Below are 20,775 nucleotides of genomic sequence, written 5' to 3'. Positions count from 1 at the left end.
AGGGAGGGAGAGACTCTGACCCGGGGGAGGGAGGGAGGGAGAGACTCTGACCCGGGGGAGGGAGGGAGGGAGAGACTCTGACCCGGGGGAGGGAGGGAGGGAGAGACTCTGACCCGGGGGAGGGAGGGAGGAGAGACTCTGACCCGGGGGAGGGAGGGAGGGAGAGACTCTGACCCGGGGGAGGGAGGGAGGGAGAGACTCTGACCCGGGGGAGGGAGGGAGGGAGAGACTCTGACCCGGGGGAGGGAGGGAGGGAGAGACTCTGACCCGGGGGAGGGAGGGAGGGAGAGACTCTGACCCGGGGGAGGGAGGGAGGGAGAGACTCTGACCCGGGGGAGGGAGGGAGGGAGAGATTCTGACCCGGGTGAGGGAGGGAGGGAGGGAGAGATTCTGACCCGGGTGAGGGAGGGAGGGAGGGAGAGATTCTGACCCGGGTGAGGGAGGGAGGGAGGGAGTGACTCTGGCCCGGGGGAGGGAGGGAGGGAGAGACTCTGACCCGGGTGAGTGAGGGAGGGAGGGAGAGACTCTGACCCGGGGGAGGGAGGGAGGGAGGGAGAGACTCTGACCCGGGGGAGGGAGGGAGAGACTCTGACCCGGGGGAGGGAGGGAGGGAGGGAGAGACTCTGACCCGGGGGAGGGAGGGAGGGAGAGACTCTGACCCGGGGGAGGGAGGGAGGGAGAGACTCTGACCCGGGGGAGGGAGGGAGGGAGAGACTCTGACCCGGGGAGGGAGAGACTCTGACCCGGGGGAGGGAGGGAGGGAGAGACTCTGACCCGGGGGAGGGAGGGAGGGAGAGACTCTGACCCGGGGAGGGAGGGAGGGAGAAACTCTGACCCGGGAGGGAGGGAGGGAGAGACTCTGACCCGGGGGAGGGAGGGAGGGAGAGACTCTGACCCGGGGGAGGGAGGGAGGGAGAGACTCTGACCCGGGGGAGGGAGGGAGGGAGAGACTCTGACCCGGGGGGAGGGAGGGAGGGAGAGACTCTGACCCGGGGGAGGGAGGGAGGGAGAGACTCTGACCCGGGGGAGGGAGGGAGGGAGAGGACTCTGACCCGGGGGAGGGAGGGAGGGAGAGACTCTGACCCGGGGGAGGGAGGGAGGGAGAGACTCTGACCCGGGGGAGGGAGGGAGGGAGAGACTCTGACCCGGGGGGAGGGAGGGAGGGAGAGACTCTGACCCGGGGGAGGGAGGGAGGGAGAGACTCTGACCCGGGGGAGGGAGGGAGGGAGAGACTCTGACCCGGGGGGAGGGAGGGAGGGAGAGACTCTGACCCGGGGGAGGGAGGGAGGGAGAGACTCTGACCCGGGGGAGGGAGGGAGGGAGAGACTCTGACCCGGGGGAGGGAGAGACTCTGACCCGGGGGAGGGAGGGAGGGAGAGACTCTGACCCGGGGGAGGGAGGGAGGGAGAGACTCTGACCCGGGGGAGGGAGGGAGGGAGAAACTCTGACCCGGGGGAGGGAGGGAGGGAGAGACTCTGACCCGGGGGAGGGAGGGAGGGAGAGACTCTGACCCGGGGGAGGGAGGGAGGGAGAGACTCTGACCCGGGGGAGGGAGGGAGGGAGAGACTCTGACCCGGGGGAGGGAGGGAGGGAGAGACTCTGACCCGGGGGAGGGAGGGAGGGAGAGACTCTGACCCGGGGGAGGGAGGGAGGGAGAGACTCTGACCCGGGGGAGGGAGGGAGGGAGAGACTCTGACCCGGGGGAGGGAGGGAGGGAGAGACTCTGACCCGGGGGAGGGAGGGAGGGAGAGACTCTGACCCGGGGGAGGGAGGGAGGGAGAGACTCTGACCCGGGGGAGGGAGGGAGGGAGAGACTCTGACCCGGGGGAGGGAGGGAGGGAGGGAGAGACTCTGACCCGGGGGAGGGAGGGAGGGAGGGAGAGACTCTGACCCGGGGGAGGGAGGGAGGGAGGGAGAGACTCTGACCCGGGGGAGGGAGGGAGGGAGGGAGAGACTCTGACCCGGGGGAGGGAGGGAGGGAGGGAGAGACTCTGACCCGGGGGAGGGAGGGAGGGAGGGAGAGACTCTGACCCGGGGGAGGGAGGGAGGGAGGGAGAGACTCTGACCCGGGGGAGGAGGGAGGGAGGGAGAGACTCTGACCCGGGGAGGGAGGGAGGGAGAGGCTCTGACCCGGGGGAGGGAGGGAGGGAGAGGCTCTGACCCGGGGGAGGGAGGGAGGGAGAGGCTCTGTCCCGGGGGAGGGAGGGAGGGAGAGACTCTGACCCGGGGGAGGGAGGGAGGGAGAGACTCTGACCCGGGGGAGGGAGGGAGGGAGAGACTCTGACCCGGGGGAGGGAGGGAGGGAGAGACTCTGACCCGGGGGAGGGAGGGAGGGAGAGACTCTGACCCGGGGGAGGGAGGGAGGGAGAGACTCTGACCCGGGGGAGGGAGGGAGGGAGAGACTCTGACCCGGGGGAGGGAGGGAGGGAGAGACTCTGACCCGGGGGAGGGAGGGAGGGAGAGACTCTGACCCGGGGGAGGGAGGGAGGGAGAGACTCTGACCCGGGGGAGGCGAGGGAGGGAGAGACTCTGACCCGGGGGAGCGAGGGAGGGAGAGACTCTGACCCGGGGGAGCGAGGGAGGGAGAGACTCTGACCCGGGGGAGGGAGGGAGGGAGAGACTCTGACCCGGGGGAGGGAGGGAGGGAGAGACTCTGACCCGGGGGGGAGGGAGGGAGGGAGAGACTCTGACCCGGGGGAGGGAGGGAGGGAGAGACTCTGACCCGGGGGAGGGAGGGAGGGAGAGACTCTGACCCGGGGGAGGGAGGGAGGGAGAGACTCTGACCCGGGGGAGGGAGGGAGGGAGAGACTCTGACCCGGGGGAGGGAGGGAGGGAGAGATTCTGACCCGGGTGAGGGAGGGAGGGAGGGAGTGACTCTGGCCCGGGGAGGGAGGAGAGAGACTCTGACCGGGGTGAGTGAGGGAGGGAGAGACTCTGACCCGGGTGAGTGAGGGAGGGAGAGACTCTGACCCGGGTGAGTGAGGGAGGGAGAGACTCTGACCCGGGTGAGTGAGGGAGGGAGAGACTCTGACCCGGGTGAGTGAGGGAGGCAGAGACTCTGACCGGGTGAGTGAGGGAGGCAGAGACTCTGACCCGGGTGAGTGAGGGAGGGAGAGACTCTGACCCGGGTGAGTGAGGGAGGGAGAGGCTCTGACCCGGGTGAGTGAGGGAGGGAGAGGCTCTGACCCGGGTGAGTGAGGGAGGGAGAGGCTCTGACCCGGGTGAGTGAGGGAGGGAGAGGCTCTGACCCGGGGGAGTGAGGGAGGGAGAGGCTCTGACCCGGGGGAGGGAGGGAGGGAGAGGCTCTGACCCGGGGGAGGGAGGGAGGGAGAGGGCTCTGACCCCGGGGGAGGGAGGGAGGGAGAGGCTCTGACCGGGGGAGGGAGGGAGGGAGAGACTCTGACCCGGGGGAGGGAGGGAGGGAGAGACTCTGACCCGGGGGAGGGAGGGAGGGAGAGAGACTCTGACCCGGGGAGGGAGGGAGGGGAGAGACTCTGACCCGGGGGAGGGAGGGAGGGAGAGACTCTGACCCGGGGGAGGGAGGGAGGGAGAGACTCTGACCCGGGGGAGGGAGGGAGGGAGAGACTCTGACCCGGGGAGGGAGGGAGAGACTCTGACCCGGGGGAGGGAGGGAGGGAGAGACTCTGACCCGGGGGAGGGAGGGAGGGAGAGACTCTGACCCGGGGGAGGGAGGGAGGGAGAGACTCTGACCCGGGGGAGGGAGGGAGGGAGAGACTCTGACCCCGGGGGAGGGAGGGAGGGAGAGACTCTGACCCGGGGGAGGGAGGGAGGGAGAGACTCTGACCCGGGGGAGGGAGGGAGGGAGAGACTCTGACCCGGGGGAGGGAGGGAGGGAGAGATTCTGACCCGGGTGAGGGAGGGAGGGAGGGAGTGACTCTGGCCCGGGGGAGGGAGGGAGGGAGAGACTCTGGACCCGGGTGAGTGAGGGAGGGAGAGACTCTGACCCGGGTGAGTGAGGGAGGGAGAGACTCTGACCCGGGTGAGTGAGGGAGGGAGAGACTCTGACCCGGGTGAGTGAGGGAGGGAGAGACTCTGACCCGGGTGAGTGAGGGAGGGAGAGACTCTGACCCGGGTGAGTGAGGGAGGGAGAGACTCTGACCCGGGTGAGTGAGGGAGGGAGAGACTCTGACCCGGGTGAGTGAGGGAGGGAGAGACTCTGACCCGGGTGAGTGAGGGAGGGAGAGACTCTGACCCGGGTGAGTGAGGGAGGGAGAGACTCTGACCCGGGTGAGTGAGGGAGGGAGAGACTCTGACCCGGGTGAGTGAGGGAGGGAGAGACTCTGACCCGGGTGAGTGAGGGAGGGAGAGACTCTGACCCGGGTGAGTGAGGGAGGGAGAGACTCTGACCCGGGTGAGTGAGGGAGGGAGAGACTCTGACCCGGGTGAGTGAGGGAGGGAGAGACTCTGACCCGGGTGAGTGAGGGAGGGAGAGACTCTGACCCGGGTGAGTGAGGGAGGGAGAGACTCTGACCCGGGTGAGTGAGGGAGGGAGAGACTCTGACCCGGGTGAGGGAGGGAGGGAGAGACTCTGACCCGGGGGAGGGAGGGAGGGAGAGACTCTGACCCGGGGGAGGGAGGGAGGGAGAGACTCTGACCCGGGGGAGGGAGGGAGGGAGAGGCTCTGACCCGGGGGAGGGAGGGAGGGAGAGGCTCTGACCCGGGGGAGGGAGGGAGGGAGAGACTCTGACCCGGGGGAGGGAGGGAGGGAGAGACTCTGACCCGGGGGAGGGAGGGAGGGAGAGACTCTGACCCGGGGGAGGGAGGGAGGGAGAGACTCTGACCCGGGGGAGGGAGGGAGGGAGAGACTCTGACCCGGGGGAGGGAGGGAGGGAGAGACTCTGACCCGGGGGAGGGAGGGAGGGAGAGACTCTGACCCGGGGGAGGGAGGGAGGGAGAGACTCTGACCCGGGGGAGGGAGGGAGGGAGAGACTCTGACCCGGGGGAGGGAGGGAGGGAGAGACTCTGACCCGGGGGAGGGAGGGAGGGAGGGAGAGACTCTGACCCGGGGGAGGGAGGGAGGGAGAGACTCTGACCCGGGGGAGGGAGGGAGGGAGAGGCTCTGACCCGGGGGAGGGAGGGAGGGAGAGACTCTGACCCGGGGGAGGGAGGGAGGGAGAGACTCTGACCCGGGGGAGGGAGGGAGGGAGAGACTCTGACCCGGGGGAGGGAGGGAGGGAGAGACTCTGACCCGGGGGAGGGAGGGAGGGAGAGACTCTGACCCGGGGGAGGGAGGGAGGGAGAGACTCTGACCCGGGGGAGGGAGGGAGGGAGAGACTCTGACCCGGGGGAGGGAGGGAGGGAGAGACTCTGACCCGGGGGAGGGAGGGAGGGAGAGACTCTGACCCGGGGGAGGGAGGGAGGGAGAGACTCTGACCCGGGGGAGGGAGGGAGGGAGAGACTCTGACCCGGGGGAGGGAGGGAGGGAGAGACTCTGACCCGGGGGAGGGAGGGAGGGAGAGATTCTGACCCGGGTGAGGGAGGGAGGGAGGGAGAGATTCTGACCCGGGTGAGGGAGGGAGGGAGGGAGAGATTCTGACCCGGGTGAGGGAGGGAGGGAGGGAGTGACTCTGGCCCGGGGGAGGGAGGGAGGGAGAGACTCTGACCCGGGTGAGTGAGGGAGGGAGGGAGAGACTCTGACCCGGGGGAGGGAGGGAGGGAGGGAGAGACTCTGACCCGGGGGAGGGAGGGAGGGAGGGAGAGACTCTGACCCGGGGGAGGGAGGGAGGGAGGGAGAGACTCTGACCCGGGGGAGGGAGGGAGGGAGAGACTCTGACCCGGGGGAGGGAGGGAGGGAGAGACTCTGACCCGGGGGAGGGAGGGAGGGAGAGACTCTGACCCGGGGGAGGGAGAGACTCTGACCCGGGGGAGGGAGGGAGGGAGAGACTCTGACCCGGGGGAGGGAGGGAGGGAGAGACTCTGACCCGGGGGAGGGAGGGAGGGAGAAACTCTGACCCGGGGGAGGGAGGGAGGGAGAGACTCTGACCCGGGGGAGGGAGGGAGGGAGAGACTCTGACCCGGGGGAGGGAGGGAGGGAGAGACTCTGACCCGGGGGAGGGAGGGAGGGAGAGACTCTGACCCGGGGGAGGGAGGGAGGGAGAGACTCTGACCCGGGGGAGGGAGGGAGGGAGAGACTCTGACCCGGGGGAGGGAGGGAGGGAGAGACTCTGACCCGGGGGAGGGAGGGAGGGAGAGACTCTGACCCGGGGGAGGGAGGGAGGGAGAGACTCTGACCCGGGGGAGGGAGGGAGGGAGAGACTCTGACCCGGGGGAGGGAGGGAGGGAGAGACTCTGACCCGGGGGAGGGAGGGAGGGAGAGACTCTGACCCGGGGGAGGGAGGGAGGGAGAGACTCTGACCCGGGGGAGGGAGGGAGGGAGAGACTCTGACCCGGGGGAGGGAGGGAGGGAGAGACTCTGACCCGGGGGAGGGAGGGAGGGAGAGACTCTGACCCGGGGGAGGGAGGGAGGGAGAGACTCTGACCCGGGGGAGGGAGGGAGGGAGAGATTCTGACCCGGGTGAGGGAGGGAGGGAGGGAGTGACTCTGGCCCGCGGGAGGGAGGGAGGGAGAGACTCTGACCCGGGTGAGTGAGGGAGGGAGAGACTCTGACCCGGGTGAGTGAGGGAGGGAGAGACTCTGACCCGGGTGAGTGAGGGAGGGAGAGACTCTGACCCGGGTGAGTGAGGGAGGCAGAGACTCTGACCCGGGTGAGTGAGGGAGGGAGAGACTCTGACCCGGGTGAGTGAGGGAGGGAGAGACTCTGACCCGGGTGAGTGAGGGAGGGAGAGACTCTGACCCGGGTGAGTGAGGGAGGGAGAGACTCTGACCCGGGTGAGTGAGGGAGGGAGAGACTCTGACCCGGGTGAGTGAGGGAGGGAGAGACTCTGACCCGGGTGAGTGAGGGAGGGAGAGACTCTGACCCGGGTGAGTGAGGGAGGGAGAGACTCTGACCCGGGTGAGTGAGGGAGGGAGAGACTCTGACCCGGGTGAGTGAGGGAGGGAGAGACTCTGACCCGGGTGAGTGAGGGAGGGAGAGACTCTGACCCGGGTGAGTGAGGGAGGGAGAGACTCTGACCCGGGTGAGTGAGGGAGGGAGAGACTCTGACCCGGGTGAGTGAGGGAGGGAGAGACTCTGACCCGGGTGAGTGAGGGAGGGAGAGACTCTGACCCGGGTGAGTGAGGGAGGGAGAGACTCTGACCCGGGTGAGTGAGGGAGGGAGAGACTCTGACCCGGGTGAGTGAGGGAGGGAGAGACTCTGACCCGGGTGAGTGAGGGAGGGAGAGACTCTGACCCGGGTGAGTGAGGGAGGGAGAGACTCTGACCCGGGTGAGTGAGGGAGGGAGAGACTCTGACCCGGGTGAGTGAGGGAGGGAGAGACTCTGACCCGGGTGAGTGAGGGAGGGAGAGACTCTGACCCGGGTGAGTGAGGGAGGGAGAGACTCTGACCCGGGTGAGTGAGGGAGGGAGAGACTCTGACCCGGGTGAGTGAGGGAGGGAGAGACTCTGACCCGGGTGAGTGAGGGAGGGAGAGACTCTGACCCGGGTGAGTGAGGGAGGGAGAGACTCTGACCCGGGGGAGTGAGGGAGGGAGAGACTCTGACCCGGGGGAGTGAGGGAGGGAGAGACTCTGACCCGGGGGAGTGAGGGAGGGAGAGACTCTGACCCGGGGGAGTGAGGGAGGGAGAGACTCTGACCCGGGGGAGTGAGGGAGGGAGAGACTCTGACCCGGGGGAGTGAGGGAGGGAGAGACTCTGACCCGGGGGAGTGAGGGAGGGAGAGACTCTGACCCGGGGGAGTGAGGGAGGGAGAGACTCTGACCCGGGGGAGTGAGGGAGGGAGAGACTCTGACCCGGGGGAGTGAGGGAGGGAGAGACTCTGACCCGGGGGAGTGAGGGAGGGAGAGACTCTGACCCGGGGGAGTGAGGGAGGGAGAGACTCTGACCCGGGGGAGTGAGGGAGGGAGAGACTCTGACCCGGGGGAGTGAGGGAGGGAGAGACTCTGACCCGGGGGAGTGAGGGAGGGAGAGACTCTGACCCGGGGGAGTGAGGGAGGGAGAGACTCTGACCCGGGGGAGTGAGGGAGGGAGAGACTCTGACCCGGGGGAGTGAGGGAGGGAGAGACTCTGACCCGGGGGAGTGAGGGAGGGAGAGACTCTGACCCGGGGGAGTGAGGGAGGGAGAGACTCTGACCCGGGGGAGTGAGGGAGGGAGAGACTCTGACCCGGGGGAGTGAGGGAGGGAGAGACTCTGACCCGGGGGAGTGAGGGAGGGAGAGACTCTGACCCGGGGGAGTGAGGGAGGGAGAGACTCTGACCCGGGGGAGTGAGGGAGGGAGAGACTCTGACCCGGGGGAGTGAGGGAGGGAGAGACTCTGACCCGGGGGAGTGAGGGAGGGAGAGACTCTGACCCGGGGGAGTGAGGGAGGGAGAGACTCTGACCCGGGGGAGTGAGGGAGGGAGAGACTCTGACCCGGGGGAGTGAGGGAGGGAGAGACTCTGACCCGGGGGAGTGAGGGAGGGAGAGACTCTGACCCGGGGGAGGGAGGGAGGTAGCGCCTCGAAACCCCACGCTTCTCTCAGCGATGTTCTGGTTTGTGCGTGGACCCGAAGCCCCCACTTGCCCCAATGACGGAAGGAACGCACCAATCGCTGGGACTGGGATCCCCTCTCCCCGGCGGAATGGACTGCCAGCGTCGCATGGTGGCAGCGGGAGGTGGCCCGCTCAACCCGTCCACCATGATCGTGCCCCCTCCCTCACGCACGCACAGGAGGTAGAGGGGAGGGAACCCGCACGCAAGGCAGTACTGATCGAGCGAGCTCTATATTCCGGGAACTAAATCATAAATCCGGCCTGGGTCAAAGACGGGTTACCACTTCAACTCGGCAAATTGAGATCTGCTAAGACAACGGTACGTAGAGGGAATGATCGTGTTGAGGAAGCTGAAGCAGGACTTGGACAGGTTTGGAGAGTGGGCCAAGCGGTGGCAAATTTTTAATTTGATTAATGTCACATGTATTGGGATACAGTATTGTTTCTTGCGAGCTATACAAAGCATACCGTTCATAGAGAAGGAAAGGAGAGGGTGCAGAATGTAGTGTTACAGTCACAGCTAGGGTGTAGAGAAAGATCAACTTAATGCGAGGTAGGTCCATTCAAAAGTCTGACAGCAGCAGCAGGGAAGAAGCTGTTCTTGAGTCGGTCGGTACGTGACCTCAGACTTTTGTATCTTTTTCCCGACGGAAGAAGGTGGAAGAGGGAATGTCCGGGGTGCGTGGGGGGAGGTCCTTAATTATGCCGGCTGCTTTTCCCCAAGGCAGATGGAAGTGTAGACAGAGTCAATGGATGGGAGGCTGGTTTGCGTGATGGATTGGGCTACATTCACAACCCTTTTGTAGTTTCTTGCGGTCTTGGGCAGAGCAGGAGCCCCAGACCAAGCTGTGATACAACCAGAAAGAATGCTTTCTATGGGGCATCTGTAAAAGTTGGTGAGAGTCGTAGCTGACATGCCGAATTTCCTCAGTCTTCTGAGAAAGTCGAGGCGTTGGTGGGGCTCTCTTAACCAACATCTTCATGCACAGGTTCGAACAAGACTTCTTCACCGCACAGGACCTTCAACCGATGCTATACACTCGATACATCGATGACATTTTCTTCCTTTGGAGTCATGGTGAACAATCACTGAAACAACTCTATGATGACATCAACAAGTTCCATCCCACCATCAGACTCACCATGGACTACTCTCCGGAATCGGTTGCATTCTTGGACACACGCATCTCCATTAAGGACGGTCACCTCAGCACCTCACTGTACCGCAAGCCCACGGATAACCTCACGATGCTCCACTTCTCCAGCTTCCACCCTAAACACGTTAAAGAAGCCATCCCCTACGGACAAGCCCTCCCTATACACAGGATCTGCTTGGATGAGGAGGATTGCAACCGACACCTCCAGACGCTGAAAGATGCCCTCATAAGAACAGGATATGGCGCTCGACTCATCGATCAACAGTTCCGACGCGCCACAGCGAAAAGCCGCACCGACCTCCTCAGAAGACAAACACGGGACACGGTGGACAGAGTACCCTTCATCGTCTAGTGCTTCCCCGGAGCGGAGAAGCTACGGCATCTCCTCCGGAGCCTTCAACATGTCATTGATGAAGACGAACATCTCGCCAAGGCCATCCCCACACCCCCACTTCTTGCCTTCAAACAACCGCACAACCTCAAACAGACCATTGTCCGCAGCAAACTACCCAGCCTTCAGGAGAACAGTGACCACGACACCACACAACCCTGCCACAGCAACCTCTGCAAGACGCGCCGGATCATCGACACGGATGCCATCATCTCACGCGAGAACACCATCCACCAGGTACACGGTACATACTCTTGCAACTCGGCCAATGTTGTCTACCTGATACGCTGCAGGAAAGGATGTCCCGAGGCATGGTACATTGGGGAAACTATGCAGACGCTGCGACAACGGATGAATGAACACCACTCGACAATCACCAGGCAAGACTGTTCTCTTCCTGTTGGGGAGCACTTCAGCGATCACGGGCATTCGGCCTCTGATATTCGGGTAAGCGTTCTCCAAGGCGGCCTTCACGACACACGACAGCGCAGAGTCGCTGAGCAGAGACTGATAGCCAAGTTCCGCACACACGAGGACGGCCTCAACCGGGATATTGGGTTCATGTCACACTATCTGTAACCCCCACGACTTGCCTGGGCTTGCAAAATCTCACTGACTGTCCTGTCTGGAGACAATACACATCTCTTTAACCTGTGCTTAACCCTCTCTCCACTCACATTGTCTGTACCTTTAAGACTTGATTATCTGTAAAGACTCGCATTCCAACCATTATCTTGTAAATTGAGTTTGTGTCTTTATATGCCCTGTTTGTGAACAGAACTCCCACTTACCTGATGAAGGAGCAGCACTCCAAAAGCTTGTAGCTTGTGCTACCAAATAAACCTGTTGGACTTTAATCTGGTGTTGTGAGACTTCTTACTTGGAAAGGGTCCAGAGGAGGTTCACAAGAATGATCCCTGGAATGAAGAGCTTGTCGTGTGAGGAACGGGTTGAGGACTCTGGGTCTGTACTCGTTGGGAGTTTAGAAGAATGAGGGGGGAATCTTATTGAAACTTACAGGACACTGCGAGGCCTGGATAGAGTGGACGTGGAGAGGATGTTTCCACTAGGAGGAAAAACTAGAACCAGAGGCACAACCTCAGGCTAAAGGGACGATCCTTTAAAACAGAGATGAGGAGGAATTTCTTCAGCCAGAGAGTGGTGAATCTGTGGAACTCTTTGCCGCAGAAGGCTGTGGAGGCCGGGTCATTGAGTGTCTTTAAGACAGAGATAGATAGGTACTTGATTAATAAGGGGATCAGGGGTTATGGGGAAAAGGCAGGAGAATGGGGATGAGAAAAATATCAGCCAGGATTGAATGGCGGAGCAGACTCGATGGGCCGAGTGGCCTCATTCTGCTCCGATGTCTTATGGTCTTACGGATTTACAACTGGCTAAAATTCAAAAACAGCCCATCAGCTTAAATTAGCCACTTGGAATACTGGTCACCCTATTATAGAAAGGATATTATTAAACTAGAAAGAGTGCAGAAAAGATTTACTAGGATGCGACCGGGATTTGATGGTTTGAGTTATAAGGAGAGGCTGGATAGACTGGGACTTTTTTCTCTGGAGCGTAGGAGGCTGAGGGGTGATCTTATAGAGGTCTATAAAATAATGAGGGGCACAGATCAGCGAGATACTCAATATCTTTTCCCAAAGGTAATGGAGTCTAAAACGAGAGGGCATAGGTTTAAGGTGAGAGGGGAGAGATACAAAAGGGTCCAGAGGGGCAATTGTTTCACACAGAGGGTGGTGAGTGTCTGGAACGAGGTGCCAGAGGCAGTAGTAGAGGCGGGTACAATTTTGTCTTTTAAAAAGCATTTAGACGGTTACATGGGTACGATGGGTATAGAGGGATATGGGCCAAACGCGGGCAACTGGGACTAGCTTCGTGGTAAATATAAAAGGGGCAGCATGGACAAGTTGGGCCGAAGGGCCTGTTTCCATGCCGCAAACCTCTCTGACTTCGACACCAAGCACCTGTTAGATTTGATGTGCTTGGTAATTTGAAAACCAATCCTCCTGCGGGAAATACTGATCCGTCTTCAGAGATATAAGAGATTGGGGCAGAGAGAGAGACAAACTGGGAGAGCACCTGTCACCTCAGAGAGAGAGGGAGAGAGACTGGCTGGCTCTCACTGCCGCTTGCATGTCTTAAAAGAAATTCTAATCTCAATACTAAAGATAGCAAAGAAGTCAGAACGTTCCGGACGATAAAACGTGGTTGTAATTCAGAGAATGGCAAAAAATTCTATTTGCTTGTTAAGGAGTGGGAATTGAACTTATCTGAACAGCATTCCATTAGAATGGAGCTTTATTCAGTTTCTTAATTGTTTAGTCAACTTCTTTACTCATTAGTTTGAAACAAAGAAGATAGGAGGAGGCCATTCGGCCCTTCGAGCCTGCTCCCCCATTCATCACCATCATGGCTGATCGCCCAACTCAATAGCCTAATCCTGCTTTCCCCCCATAACCTTTGACCCCGTTCGCCCCCCAGTGCCCTATCCAGCCGCCTCTTGGATACATTCAATGTTTTGGCATCAACTACTTCAACAAAGAACAGTACAGCACGGGAAACAGGCCCTTCGGCCCTCCAAGCCTGTGCCACTCCTTGGTCCAACTCGACCAATCGTTTGTATCCCTCCATTCCCAGGCTGCTCATGTGACGATCCAGGTAAGTCTTAAACGATGTCAGCGTGCCTGCCTCCACCACCCTACTTGGCAGCGCATTCCAGGCCCCCACCACCCTGTGTAAAAAACGTCCCTCTGATATCTGAGTTATACTTCGCCCCTCTCACCTTGAGCCCGTGACCCCTCGTGATCGTCACCTCCGACCTGGGAAAAAGCTTCCCACCATTCACCCTATCTGTCCCCTTCATAATCTTGTACACCTCTATTAGATCTCCCCTCATTCTCCGTCTTTCCAAGGAGAACAAGCCCAGTTTACCCAATCTCTCCTCATAGCTAAGACCCTCCATACCAGGCAACATCCTGGTAAACCTTCTCTGCACTCTCTCCAAAGCCTCCACGTCCTTCTGGTAGTGCGGCGACCAGAACTGGACGCAGTACTCCAAATGTGGCCTAACCAGCGTTCTATACAGCCGCAACATCAGACTCCAGCTTTTATACTCTATACCCCGTCCTATAAAGGCAAGCATACCATATGCCTTCTTCACCACCTTCTCCACCTGTGTTGCCACCTTCAAGGATTTGTGGACTTGCACACCCAGGTCCCTCTGTGTTTCTATACTCCTGATGGCTCTGCCATTTATTGTATAACTCCTCCCTACATTATTTCTTCCAAAATGCATCACTTCGCATTTATCCGGATTAAACTCCATCTGCCATTTCTCCGCCCAATTTTCCCACTTCCTGTGGGAATGAATTCCACAGACTCACCGCTCTCTGGGTGAAGAAATGTCTCCTCAACTTCGTCCTAAATGGTCTACCCCGAATCCTCAGACTGTGACCCCCTGGGTCTGGACTCCCCCCACCATCGGGAACATCCTCCCTGCATCTACCCTGTCTCGTCCCGTCACCAAACCCCACCCCCAATCCCCAAACCCCGCCCCCAATCCCCAAACCCCGCCCCCAATCCCCTGGTTCTGGACTCCCCCCACCATCGGGAACATCCTCCCTGCATCTACCCTGTCTCGTCCTGTTACCAAACCCCGCCCCCAATCCCCAAACCCCGCCCCCAATCCCCAAACCCCGCCCCCAATCCCCAAACCCCGCCCCCAATCCCCTGGTTCTGGACTCCCCCCACCATCGGGAACATCCTCCCTGCATCTACCCTGTCTCATCCCGTTACCAAACCCCGCCCCCAATCCCCAAACCCCGCCCCCAATCCCCAAACCCCGCCCCCAATCCCCAAACCCCGCCCCCAATCCCCAAACCCCGCCCCCAATCCCCAAACCCCGCCCCCAATCCCCTGGTTCTGGACTCCCCCCACCATCGGGAACATCCTCCCTGCATCTACCCTGTCTCGTCCCGTCACCAAACCCCGCCCCCAATCCCCAAACCCCGCCCCCAATCCCCAAACCCCGCCCCCAATCCCCAAACCCCGCCCCCAATCCCCTGGTTCTGGACTCCCCCCACCATCGGGAACATCCTCCCTGCATCTACCCTGTCTCGTCCCGTTACCAAACCCCGCCCCCAATCCCCAAACCCCGCCCCCAATCCCCAAACCCCGCCCCCAATCCCCAAACCCCGCCCCCAATCCCCAAACCCCGCCCCCAATCCCCAAACCCCGCCCCCAATCCCCAAACCCCGCCCCCAATCCCCAAACCCCGCCCCCAATCCCCAAACCCCGCCCCCAATCCCCAAACCCCGCCCCCAATCCCCTGGTTCTGGACTCCCCCCACCATCGGGAACATCCTCCCTGCATCTACCCTGTCCAGTCCAGTTACCAAACCCCGCCCCCAATCCCCAAACCCCGCCCCCAATCCCCAAACCCCGCCCCCAATCCCCAAACCCCGCCCCCAATCCCCAAACCCCGCCCCCAATCCCCAAACCCCGCCCCCAATCCCCAAACCCCGCCCCCAATCCCCAAACCCCGCCCCCAATCCCCTGGTTCTGGACTCCCCCCACCATCGGGAACATCCTCCCTGTATCTCCCCTGTCCAGTCCTGTTAGAATTTGATAAGTCTCTGTGAGATTCCCCCCTCATTCGTCTGAACTCCAGTGAAAACAATCCTAACCTGGTCAATCTCTCCTCGTACATCAGTCCCGCCATCCCCGGGATCAGCCTGGGAAACCTTCGCTGCAACTCCCTCGAGAGCAAGAACATCCTTCCTCAGAAAAGGAGACCCAAACTGCACACAATACTCCAGGTGTGGCCTCACCAAGGCCCTGTATAATTGCAACAACACATCCCTGCTCCTGTACTCGAAACCTCTCGCAATGAAGGCCAACATACCATCTGCCTTCTTTACCCCCTGCTGCACCTGCATGCTTACCTTCAGCGACCGGTGCGTGGGTGCGGCTTGGGTACAATTGGCAGCTGGAAGTTTGGCGCGTGAGGGAATCTTAAGGGTTAATCGCTCTCTCAAAAATGTATCTTTTGTGTAACTTTAGGACCATAAGACATAGGAGCAGAATGAGGCCACTCGGCCCATCGAGTCTGCTCCGCCATTCAATCCTGGCTGATATTTCTCTCATCCCCATTCTCCTGCCTTTTCCCCATCACCCCCGATCCCCTTATTAATCAAGAACCTCTCTATCTCTGTCTTAAAAACACTCAATGACCCGGCCTCCACAGCCTTCTGCAGCAAAGAGTTCCACACATTCACCACTCTCTGGCTGAAGAAATTCCTCCTCATCTCTGTTTTAAAGAATCGTCCCTTTACCCTGAGGTTGTGCCCTCTGGTTCTAGTTTTTCCTACTGGTGGAAACATTCTCTCCACGTCCACTCTATCCAGGCCTCGCAGTATCCTGTAAGTTTCAATAAGATCCCCCCTCATCCTTCTAAACTCCAACGAGTACAGATCCAGAGTCCTCAACCGTTCCTCACACGACAAGCTCTTCATTCCGGGGATCATTCTTGTGAACCTCCTCTGGACCCTTTCCAAGGCCGGCACATCCTTCCTTAGATACGGGACCCAAAATATATAAGCCTAAGTGGGTAGGGACATGACCGGCGCAACTTGTGGGCCGAAGGGCCTGTTTGTGCTGTAGTTTTTCTATGTTCTCAAACAGCTCACAATACTCCAAATGGGGTCTGACCAGAGCCTTATACAGCCTCAGAAGTCCATCCCTGCTCTTGTATTCTAGCCCTCTCGACGTGAATGCTAACATTGCATTTGCCTTCCTAGCTGCCGACTGAATCTGCACGTTTAAGAGGCTTCTTTTGAAGTATAGTCAGAGCCTTAGGGGATACCATTGTTGGACAGTGCAGTTGACATGTTTTATCAGTTTTGTTTTAAAGAAGTCTCTTTTCCTCCCTGTTTTAAGTTTGAACACCCCACCAGTTATCATGTCTTGTCTGCCATCCTGCAGTACAGAATCTGTGCTTTGGGGATTTGCAGAGCCAACCCCACGACAAACTGCTCGCAGCTTTCAAGATCATTTGAACTCAGCATTCAACCCGATTCCACTCTCACATGAGCTTTAGCCCGTGCAGTGTTGAATCTGTGAACAGGGTTTTTGTTGACGGGGCTTCTGTTTTAACGGGGACACATTTAATTGGAACACACGGGGCGTGAACGAAGACTCGTCCATCACTCAAACCAGCCGCCCATCCATCGGCTCTGTCATGTCCGCTACGACTCTCATCCAGTGGTCCCCAGCATCTCTGATGCCAGTCTCCAGCCAATTCGATTCACTCCTCGTGATATCAAGAAACAGTTGGAGGCCCTGGATACTGCAACGGCAATGGACCCTGATAACATTCTTCCACTAATCTGTGTTCCAGAAAGCCCCACCAACGCCTCTACTTTCACAGGAGACTGAGGAAATTTGGGCATGTCAGCTACGACTCTCACCAACTTTTACAGATGCCCCATAGAAAGCATTCTTTCTGGTTGGATCACAGCTTGGTCTGGGGCTCCTGCTCTGCCCAAGACCGCAAGGAACTACAAAAGGGTCATGAATGTAACCCAATCCAACACGCAAACCAGCCTCCCATCCATTGACTCTGTCTACACTTCCCGCTGCCTCGGGGAAAAGCAGCCGGCATAATTAAGGACCCCCCCCACGCACCCCGGACATTCTCTCTTCCATTGGGAAAAAGATACAAAAGTCTGAGGTCACGTACCGACCGACTCAAGAACAGCTTCTTCCCTGCTGCTGTCAAGACTTTCGAATGGACCTACCTCGCATTCAGTTGATCTTTCTCTACACCCTAGCTGTGACTGTAACACTACGTTCTGCACTCTCTCCTTTCCTTCTCTATGAATGGTATGCTATGTCTGTATAGTGCACAGGAAACAATATTTTTCACTGTATCCCAATAAATCCCAATCACCTGATGAAGGGGCGGCGCTCCGAAAGCTTGTGCTGCCAAATAAACCTGTTGGACTTTAACCTGGTGTTGTGAGACTTCTTACTGTCCCACCCCAGTCCAACGCCGGCAACTCTACACCATGGCTACCAATAAATGTGACAATAATACATCAAATCAAAATCAAATACTGTGTCTCTATAACGCAAGAAACAATACTTTTCACTGTATCCCAATACATGTATCAATAATAAATAAAATCCTTCTCCCCTATGCACTCTATGAACGGTATGCTTTGTCTGTATAGCGCGCAAGAAACAATACTTTTCATTGCATCCCAACACATGTGACAATAATAAATCAAATCCCAGTACAGGCTGCTCTGAGCTTTCAAGGACATTTGAACTCAGCATCCAACCCAGGGAGCCGGATCCCAGTATCACGGGAGCAGTGCAGTGATTGTGAGAAGGGTTTTACTGTTGTCTCTGGGTTTTGCTCACTTATCCCCCGAGACACAAAAGGTGAACCGAGCGGGGCCAACCGAAGCAGTTTAAAGAGCGCAATCGATCGAAGAAAGTGTGACCAGAGCCAAGGGAAAGGCGAGGTGAGGGGAGGAGGTACCTTACCTGCCGCAGGAGCTGGGTGACGTTACGAGTGGTGTTGGGTGCCAGTCGGGCAGTGGCCAGCTGGATCTGCGTTTTGATTTCGCTGGCATCAATCTCACGGGTGTCTGGAGACATGTCGACTGAAAGACAAGATAACGGCAGGTACGGTTAGCGAGAGGCGGACGGAACTGTGTGTGGGGGGGGGGAGGAGGAGGGAGGGAGGGAGGGAGGGGTGTTAGGGTGGGTGGAAGCGGAAGTCTACTGACCGAAGCAGAACCATAGAATAGAATCCCGACAGTGCAAAAGGAGGCCATTTGGTCCATCGAGCCTGCGCCAACCACAATCCCACCCAGGCCCTATTCCCATAACCCCACATATTTACCCTGCTAATATCCCTGATACTAGGAGCAATTTAGCACGGCCAATCCACCTAACCCGTGCATCTTTGGACACTAAGGGACAATTTAGCATGGCCAATCCCCCTTACCTGCACATCTTTGGACACTAAGGGACAATTTAGCATGGCCAATCCACCTAACCTACACATCTTTGGACACTAAGGGACAATTTAGCATGGCCAATCCACCTAACCTACACATCTTTGGACACTAAGGGACAATTTAGCATGGCCAATCCACCTAACCTACACATCTTTGGACATTAAGGGACAATTTAGCATGGCCAATCCACCTAACCCGCACATCTCTGGACACTAAAGGGGCAATTTAGCATGGCCAATCCACCTAACCTACACATCTTTGGACACTAAGGGACAATTTAGCACAGCCAATCCACCTAACTTGCACATCTTTCGGACCCTGGAAGGAAACCGGAGCACCCGGAGGAAACCCACGCAGACACGGGGAGAACGTGCAGACTCCACACAGACAGTGACCCAAGCCAGGAATCGAACCCGGGTCCCTGGCACTGTGAGTCAGCAGTGCTAACCCACTGTGTCACCGTGCAGCCCGAACCATCTCCCCTTAACATTCAATGGTATTACCATCGCCGAATCCCTCCCTCACTATCAACACCCTGGGGGTCACCATTGACCAGAAACTGGGACCCAGCCGTATAAATACTGTGGCTCCCAGAGCAGGTCAGAGGTCGGGAATCCTGCGGAGAGTAACTCACCTCCTGACCCAAGCCGGGAATCGAACCCAGGTCCCTGGCACTGTGAGGCAGCAGTGCCAACCCACTGTGCCGCCCACATATCATGCTTGCGATAAAGGCCAACATTCCAGAGATGAGAATATAGGAGGCGTGGTTACTAAGTTTGCAGGTGATGCCAGGATTGGTGGCACAGTGGACAGTGAAGAAGGTTATCTCGGATTGCAACGGGATCTTGATCAATTGGGCCAGTGGGCTGACGAATGGCAGATGGAGTTTAATTGAGATAAATGCGAGGTGATGCATTTTGGTAGATTGAACCAGGGCAGGACTTACTCAGTTAATGGCCGGGCGTTGGGGAGAGTTACAGAACAAAGAGATCTAGGGGTACAGGTTCATAGCTCCTTGAAAGCGGAGTCACAGGTGGACAGAGTGGTGAAGAAGGCATTCGGCATGCTTGGTTTCATCGGTCAGAACATTGAATACAGGAGTTGGAACGTCTTGTTGAAGTTGTACAAGACATTGGTAAGGCCACACTTGGAATATTGTGTACAGTTCTGGTCACCCTATCATAGAAAGGATATTATTAAACTAGAAGGAGTGCAGAAAAGATTTACTAGGATGCTACCGGGACTTGATGGTTTGGGTTATAAGGAGAGGCTGGATAGACTGGGACTTTTTTCTCTGGAGCGTAGGAGGCTGAGGGGTGATCTTATAGAGGTCTATAAAATAATAAGGGGCACAGATCAGCTAGATAGCCGCTCCCTCCACCACCCACGCACAGCGGCAGCCGTGGTACCGTCTACAAGATGCGCCGTAGCGACTTGCCGAGGCTCCTTCGACAGCCCCATCCAAACCCGCCCCCTCTACCATCTGGAAGGACAAGGGAGAGGGCCGCAGATACCTGGGGAACACCCCCACCTGGAGGATCCCCCTCCGAATCGCTCACCATCCCCGACTTGGAAACATATCGGCCGTTCCTTTACCGCTGCTGGGGTCGCAATCCCGGAACTCCTCCCTAACAGCGCCGTGGGTCTCCCTACACCGCACAGCGGGCAGCAACTGGGTGAAGATGGCGGCTCACCCACCACCTCCTCCAGCGGGGGGGGGGGCAAGTACGGACGGGTGGTAAATGCCGGCTGTCCTCGCACAGAATCGGCAGCTCTGCTGGACCCTGTGCCTGCCCCGCGTCCCAGTCCCGCCGCGTTCCAGTCCCCCCGCGTCCCGGTCCCCCCGCGTTCCAGTCCCGCCGCGTCCCAGAGTACCTGGCGGGTGGTAACGCTCTCCCAAGCAGCCATCCCAGGCACTGTCACTATCCTCCTCCTCGTCCGAATCAGAGTAGGACTGGACCAACTGGAGTCCCGTCGAGCCCCCGCCGTGCACCAGCCTCACCTGGCCCCTGCGGGGAGAGAGAGAGAGAACGAGACAGGCGTCAACAGAGAGGGAGAGACGCCGAGAGCTGGAGACACAAGGAGAGCGGGGCCCCAGTGCGGAGCAAAGGCCACTGAGGACCACTGTGGGTTCAACCTCACCCCAACTCCCCCCCCCCGCCACCATCCTTCAGCGCCCCCACTCCCATCCTCCCTCCCGCTCCAACCGCCCCCCTCACTCCTCTCAAACCCCCCCTCACTATCCGCGCCCCTCCCGCCTCATTTCTGCCTCCCCCCTCACCATCTTCCCCCTCACCCTCTCCCCCCTCACCCTCTCCCCCCCCAATGCTACCCCTCTCCCCCCCCCAATGCTACCCCTCTCCCCCCCCAATGCTAGCCCTCTCCCCCCCTCAATGCTACCCCTCTCCCCCCTCAATGCTACCCCTCTCCCCCCTCCTCAATGCTACCCCTCTCCCCCCCCAATGCTACCCTCTCCCCCCAATGCTACCCCTCTCCCCCCCTCAATGCTACCCCTCTCCCCCCTCCTCAATGCTACCCCTCTCCCCCCTCCTCAATGCTACCCCTCTCCCCC

The 20,775-nt window shown here is 59.5% G+C and overlaps 1 protein-coding gene across 1 annotated transcript in view; it reads right to left on the bottom strand.

Moving 5' to 3' along the window:
* The window catches only part of dcaf11 (ddb1 and cul4 associated factor 11), a gene marked incomplete at both ends in the record, with an annotated part of 122,468 nt that extends 102,256 nt beyond the window's left edge, over positions 1 to 20,212 (bottom strand). Inside the window, 2 exons of the mRNA XM_078205773.1 lie at positions 17,725 to 17,843; positions 20,079 to 20,212. Coding sequence (XP_078061899.1) covers positions 17,725 to 17,843; positions 20,079 to 20,212 — 253 coding nt within the window. The remainder of the gene's footprint in view (positions 1 to 17,724; positions 17,844 to 20,078) is intronic.
* Positions 20,213 to 20,775: the final 563 nt, after the last annotated feature.

Source organism: Mustelus asterias, unplaced genomic scaffold (genome assembly GCF_964213995.1).
Source record: "Mustelus asterias unplaced genomic scaffold, sMusAst1.hap1.1 HAP1_SCAFFOLD_978, whole genome shotgun sequence".
Lineage (NCBI taxonomy): Eukaryota > Metazoa > Chordata > Chondrichthyes > Carcharhiniformes > Triakidae > Mustelus > Mustelus asterias.
This window is presented reverse-complemented; position numbering and strand designations above follow the sequence as displayed.